Source organism: Vidua macroura, chromosome 22, assembly GCF_024509145.1.
Source record: "Vidua macroura isolate BioBank_ID:100142 chromosome 22, ASM2450914v1, whole genome shotgun sequence".
NCBI classification, from domain to species: Eukaryota; Metazoa; Chordata; class Aves; order Passeriformes; family Viduidae; genus Vidua; species Vidua macroura.
The window spans coordinates 4,143,966-4,150,177 of NC_071592.1; the positions used below are offsets into that span (position 1 = coordinate 4,143,966).

Genomic DNA, 6,212 nt, shown 5'->3' on the forward strand with positions numbered 1-6,212 from the left:
AGTCCCTCGAGTGATCAGTGTGAAACCACTGCTCAGGAAAAGTCAGATATTTGGTCTCCCTCACTGTTTGGTCCCTTGTGAGAGAGCCAAAGCTTCTCTGAGGCATAAAACACGCTGCTTGTTGAAAAAAACAAGCACTGGCTGAAAGGAAAAGCAAATGTTTCTGTAGTAAATGGTGATCTACCTCCCACGTTAAGGAGCACAGCATGAAAAATGGTAAAAGCTGCTGCATCAAGCTGCAAACTCTGAAAATGGGTCCGTTTTAGCCCATTTAATCTGCCCTTCTTTGGCATTTGGCTTTAAGAGAGCAGAAGTGGGATCCAGTTGAAGGAGAGCACTGGTGATGTGTAGCTTTGGTCCTCTGCTGGTGGAGTGTGTGCTCGGAGCTGCTGAAGTGTGAGTGAGCCCCTGGGCCATAGCAGGGCTGAGTGTGGAGGGACAGCAGCGCAAAGGGCTCTCACCAGCTCTCTCTGAAGAGGAGAACTGGCTACAGGATTTCTCCAGCACCTGCTTTATCCTTTCTCCATCATTGCAGAGCCCTGAGAGCTCTCGTGAGCCCTGCTGGGGTTTGCCTTTTCCTGGGCAAGCAGCGCAGTAATCGCAGCAGCGTCGCTGCCGTGGGGGGAGCAGGGCTGGAATCAAGGGTGACTTTGATGAGCGAGCTCTGAATGCTTGTGGGGGATGATGAAATGGGTTTTTGGACCCACTGCAGCCAGCAGTTGGTCTCTACTGCTTCAGTATTAGCAGAGATTTAAGCTCCACGCAGGAGGTGACTGCTCACATCAGAGACGAATTTGGTCAAACAAGTTCCTTGGGAAGGGGGGGGAAGGTGCCCTGCTTGAACCAGGAGGGTTTGAAAGGTGCTTTGTTCATCCTTTAGAAGCAGAACGTGGCCTGGTTTTTCAGGAAGGCGGGCACTGGATGGAAGAGGTTTGCAGGATTCGGTGTGCAGGGGATTGTCATGGCAACCAGAGGGAAACCCCACGAGGTGGGAACCAGCCAGGCACAGGTGAGGGGAAGCAGGAAACCTGTTCAGAGAGGATAAAGCTGCTCCCAGCAATCCCGGTTCGAGGAGGAAAGCAATGAGTGTAATTGCGTATTTTAAGCAGCTTCCAGAACGCTCTGAGCACAGCAAGCAGAAACAATTTCCTATAACAGCCCCCCTGAAATACTCAGCCACCTCAGATTTTGCCAGTTCTCCTCCACAGATGTTGATCTCTGTGCAACTTTGCTGCCAAGACAGAGGGAAGCCTTTAGGAGAAGCTGCAGTTCTGTTTTAAGCAAGTTTGGGAGGGGTTTTAATAGCTGGTACAGAATAGGGGTGCCTGTATGGGGCCGGCATTCCAAAGGGATTGGGGAGGCGGCTTTTGGGGGGATCCAGAGGGGAATGCTGGGTTATGAGAGGGTGTGTGCAGCCCGGAGCTCGTGGGAGGAAGGGAGGATTCTGGAATGAGCTCCTGCCTCAGCAGCAGCAGTGAGTCCTTCCCTGCTCAGTGACACTCCTGCAGCTTTTTAGAAAGGATTTAAAAGTGAAAAGAGAAGTGATGCCGAGGTGAGGGGGCAGGCTGATGCCTGCTCCCCAGTAATGGATTTTCAGGGATGGGATGAAGAATTCAGGTTATATTTCCCCCAGCCAAAGGCAGGGGTGGTGATGGGAAGAGCTGATGATGCCTCTTCCCTCCCAACATCACCTAAATGTCAGGAATTTGCATTTCCCCTCCCAGCGACTCCGCAGGCCGAGGGTGTAAGGTGATAAGCAAGGAGCAGCTGAGGAGCTGTGGGGAGGCAGGGATGTGATCCCAGGCTGGGAGGGAGCTGCCTTACCCCATTGGAAGGCTGATGAGCCTTTGGAGGGAGCTGCTCGATAACTACATGGAAGGAGCAGGTTAATGTCCCACGACAGCACACTGTAAAACGGTGATTTCTGTGCACTGTGCATTTTGCAGAGCAGCAGCTCTGCCTAAATGAAGGTTTATGCAAAGCCCCTCTCAGCAGTGGATGCACCATTAGGCTCCAGGGTGGCTGGTTAAATTGCACTATTGATTTAATGAGCAGGAATATTTCTTAGTGCACTGGAGAGGTGCAGCTAATGACTCCTGCTGGCTTCTTCAGATTTTAGTCTGGCACACAAGGACAGAGAAGCCTGTGCTGGTGAACGAGGGCAAGAAAGGATTCACAGATCCCAACGTGGAAATCTGACTGTGCATGGCTGAGCAGAGACCAACAGCAGGTAAGAGCACGTGTTTCTAACAGCAGTGAGAAGCTACACAGGGGCAGGAGAAAGATAAAAGCTCTTTTAAATGTGCTTTTTCATTTCCATTTTTCATAACCCCGACCTTCCCTTACTACTAAACTTCTCAAGACCATTCTCTAATCTCTCTTTTCTAAAGTTAATCTATTTTTAAGACAAAATACGTGCTGAGAGGTTGAGGGGAAGAAAAATGCAGGGAGTAGGAGTTTAGGCAGAAGTTGCACCATTAAGAAAAATCCTTGTGTAAACAAGGTTGCCTTATTAACTTTAATATAGCTAAAGCACAGGGGTGAAGGGTGGGGATTCACCCACCTGCAAACATCTGAGGAAAGCTAGAGCAGTACCAGCAAAAAGATTTTTTGGTCAGGCAGAAGCTTTCACTGAGGGAAATATTTAATTTAGCCCCACTCTGAAGCCACAGAGAGGCAGTGACGAGTCTGGAAGGTGTGGATTAAACCCCACCTGAGGTGTTTGTTCACCTGAGGAGAGCATGGGGTGTTTTTTCCAGTGGGAAGGAGGAGAGAACACACACATTGATGTTTGTTCATGCCCTGGGTGTTCCTGCAGTTGGTTTGCAGGGGTGAAGGATGAGCTATTCACTTGTATCTGCATCCTGTGGAGCTGCCCTTCATTACTGTGGGCAAAAAAATAAATGCACAGCTCCCTTTCACTGGAGTGTAGAACCAGGCCTGGAGGGAGAGGAGGTTGCTGCTCTTGAGTCCTGAGAAGCAAGAGCAGGAAGGGGGTGGATTTGCTCAGCAGTGGTGAATTTGTACCTGCAATGAGCTCCCTTCTGTCCCATTCCCTGGGGGAAGCAGGATGGAGCCCTGCCTGCTGCTCTGTGACCTTGGCAGGGCAGGAGGAGAGCCTGCAGCAGCTTCTCTGTGCCAGGGAGAGGCTTTGCAGAGGGGCTGCAGCTCCCCAGCGCTGGCCCCAGTGCTGCTCCCCCTGCCCAGGCAGCACAGTTTTGGGATCTGCAGTGGGACAGGACTTTGGGATGGCTCTGCAGTGGGACAGGACTTTGGGATGGCTCTGCAGTGGGACAGGACTTTGGGATGGCTCTGCAGTGAGGCACAGGGTTATGGGATGGCTCTGCAGTGGGGCACAGGGCTCTGGGATGGCTCTGCAGTGAGGCACAGGGTTATGGGATGGCTCTGCAGTGGGACAGGGTTATGGGATGGCTCTGCAGTGGGACAGGGTTATGGGATGGCTGTGCAGTGAGGCACAGGGTTATGGGATGGCTCTGCAGTGAGGCACAGGGTTATGGGATGGCTCTGCAGTGGGACAGGGCTCTGGGATGGCTGTGCAGTGAGGCACAGGGCTCTGGGATGGCTCTGCAGTGAGGCACAGGGTTATGGGATGGCTGTGCAGTGAGGCACAGGGCTCTGGGATGGCTGTGCAGTGAGGCACAGGGCTCTGGGATGGCTGTGCAGTGAGGCACAGGGGTGATACCCATGCTGCTTGTGTCTCTTGCAGAAGATTTCTTCATGCACAGCCTGCAAGGTTCCTCTCCACAGCATCCACCCAGCCAGCCAGGCGGGAGCCAGGACCTCTGCTGACTCCCACGAGTTTTAGCCTTCTGAAAAGCCAAGCACCACTGCATCCATCAATCCCCGGATCCCCTGCCCTTCCTCCTGGACTCGGAGCACAGGCAGACGCTCCGGAGGTGGAGAATAAAGCACAGAAAGCCAGGACTGGCAGCTCCCGGCGCCGAGGCTCGTCTGGCACGTGGCTGCACCGAGCAGGGGCTGCGTGCCAGCACCTGGGTGAGGGTGAGAGCCACGGCAGTGGCCCCGGGGACTGGTTTTGCTGAGAAACACGAACTTTGTGGCCATGTGTGAGACAGCCTTGAGCAGCTCTCTGGCCGTGGAGGGGACAGCTGCCTAGGAGATGGCACCTTAGCCCTTAATTTTAAACCTCCTTTAGTCAGTGTTTGTTACGCTGCACAAGACAGGAAGGGCTTGGGGGACGGGGGAAAGCGAGGCGGGTTAGAACAAACCCTTTAAGCATCACTGTTCTCTGATTTCCCTCTCCTTTTCCTTCCTCAGTTTCACAGTCTGGGGGCACCCTGACGTTCCTCTGTGGTCATGGAATCATGGAAGGGTTGGGGGTGGGAGGGACTTTAAAGGTCCTCTGGTCCAACCCCTGCCATGGGCAGGGACACCTTCAGCTGGACCAGGTTGCTCCTGGCCTTGAATATTCCCAGGGATGGGGCATCCCCAACCTCTCTGGGCAACCTGTGCCAGTGTGACACCACCCTCATTGTAAAAAATGTCCTTTTAATCTATCCCCTTTGAGTTTAAAACCATCAACCCTTGTCCCATCCCTGCTAAAAGGTTTGTCCCCATCTTAGAAGACCTCAGAGTGGGGTGGAGGGACAGGATCAGGGAGCTGCTGACCACCACCACTGATCCTGGTTGGACTCGTGTCTCCACCATATGGATCTCTAAAAATGCTAAAATAATGGGAAGTGGGGTTTAATGAGATTGTTGGGGCCATACACCATAATATTCATCCAGATCTTGATCCTGTTTGGCCCTAATTTGGTTCCTGTGAGCATTAGGTGTGGGATTCTCTGAAGGGTGCTCCTATTTAAAGGTAAATTTCCACTCTTAAAAATTAAAACTGCTTCAAAGCAGGCATTGGATGCTAAGAGGCAATTTTAATGCATTTCCCATTTGACTGGAGTGTATCCTCCAGCCCCAGCCCCTTTTTCTGCTACTGCAGAGCTGGTGTGAAAAGCCACCCTGGAGCAGCTCTCAGTCCCCTGTGAGGGAGAGAGCAGCACCCTTGGGAAGGGGATCCTGGGCTCAGGGCTCTGTTTTGTCACCACCTGGTGGTGCTGCCACCATGGGTGACTCTCTTTGAGACTGCCAAACTTGCTGAGATAAAAACTGAGGTACAACAGGCTCCTTCTCCCCAGCCAAAACCCCTAAATTCCCTCCCCCTTCATAACTGTTGTCAAACCTTTGTCACCACCACCCCCCCAGCGCTGTCCCAATTCCTTCAAAAATTTTGAAGCACAATTTTACCTTTGAACTGAGGGAAAAAAGTAATCCTGCAATAGACTTGGTTATTTTTAGCCCTAACACATAGAACTATTAAAACACTCTGGGTTTGATTGTTGGCTCACGGTGCAGAAGTCTCCCCTTGGACTAATGACATTGTGTATTTCCTGATATTTCAAAGGAAAATATTTTTTGTAAGTTATTTTCTCCCAGTGTATATCAGAACCGTTGGGGAAAAGTCTCATTCTTTAGTTCCCAGCCACAGAAGCCTTTACAAAAATGTTCCTTTTAGATGCAATGGCTGAAGCACCACTTGGCAAGAAAGTGTTGGATGCTGCTGGCTGCTCTATGGGAACAGGTATTGTTACCTTGGATTAAAACTGCACTCAAGTAGATTTATTCTGTTATTGTACTGGCCTTCCAAGTTCCCTTCAGTCTGCAAACCCTACAGTGGAAAAGAGACATTTTTCAAGGACTACCAAGTTTTCATAGCACTGAAATAGTTTCCAACTGATGTCCTCTCCGAGCTGCATGTTTTGGTTCACTGATCGGAATTCCAGTCCCTGCTGGGTTCCAACCTCCCCTCCTCGGAAGGAAATAACTTCCAGAAAAATGCAAAGGATGGAGTCCTGAACACAGCCCTGCACATTTGCTCTGCCCACAGGAGCTTGGGCCCTTCCAGCTGTCCCAGAGCTGCTGTGGCCCTGGGGAGCAGAGATAGATGTGACCAGACCTGGCCAGGATGGAGTGTGTTCCAGCTGCACTGTCTGTTCTCAGTTTTAAACAAACTGTATTTAAATTTGTTAAATAAAATGATGGTTTCTAAGAGCCAGAATACCCTGCACCTCCCTTACAGACACAGTCTGGTGTTTCTCTCAGAGCCTCAGTCCTGGTACTGGCACAGAAAGCAGCGACTCCTTGGAGGTTCTGAAGGATTCACAGCTTGGGTTTGA

The 6,212-nt window shown here is 51.2% G+C and overlaps 1 protein-coding gene across 5 annotated transcripts in view; it reads left to right on the plus strand.

Moving 5' to 3' along the window:
• The window catches only part of B3GAT1 (beta-1,3-glucuronyltransferase 1), a 39,824-nt gene extending 33,728 nt beyond the window's left edge, over nt 1-6,096 (plus strand). For all 5 annotated transcript variants that reach the window (XM_053997231.1, XM_053997234.1, XM_053997235.1 and 2 more), the window contains 2 exons: nt 2,113-2,230; nt 3,728-6,096. In XM_053997231.1, coding sequence (XP_053853206.1) covers nt 2,113-2,199 — 87 coding nt within the window. In that variant the 3' untranslated portion in view covers nt 2,200-2,230; nt 3,728-6,096. The remainder of the gene's footprint in view (nt 1-2,112; nt 2,231-3,727) is intronic.
• The last annotated feature ends 116 nt before the right edge of the window (nt 6,097-6,212 follow it).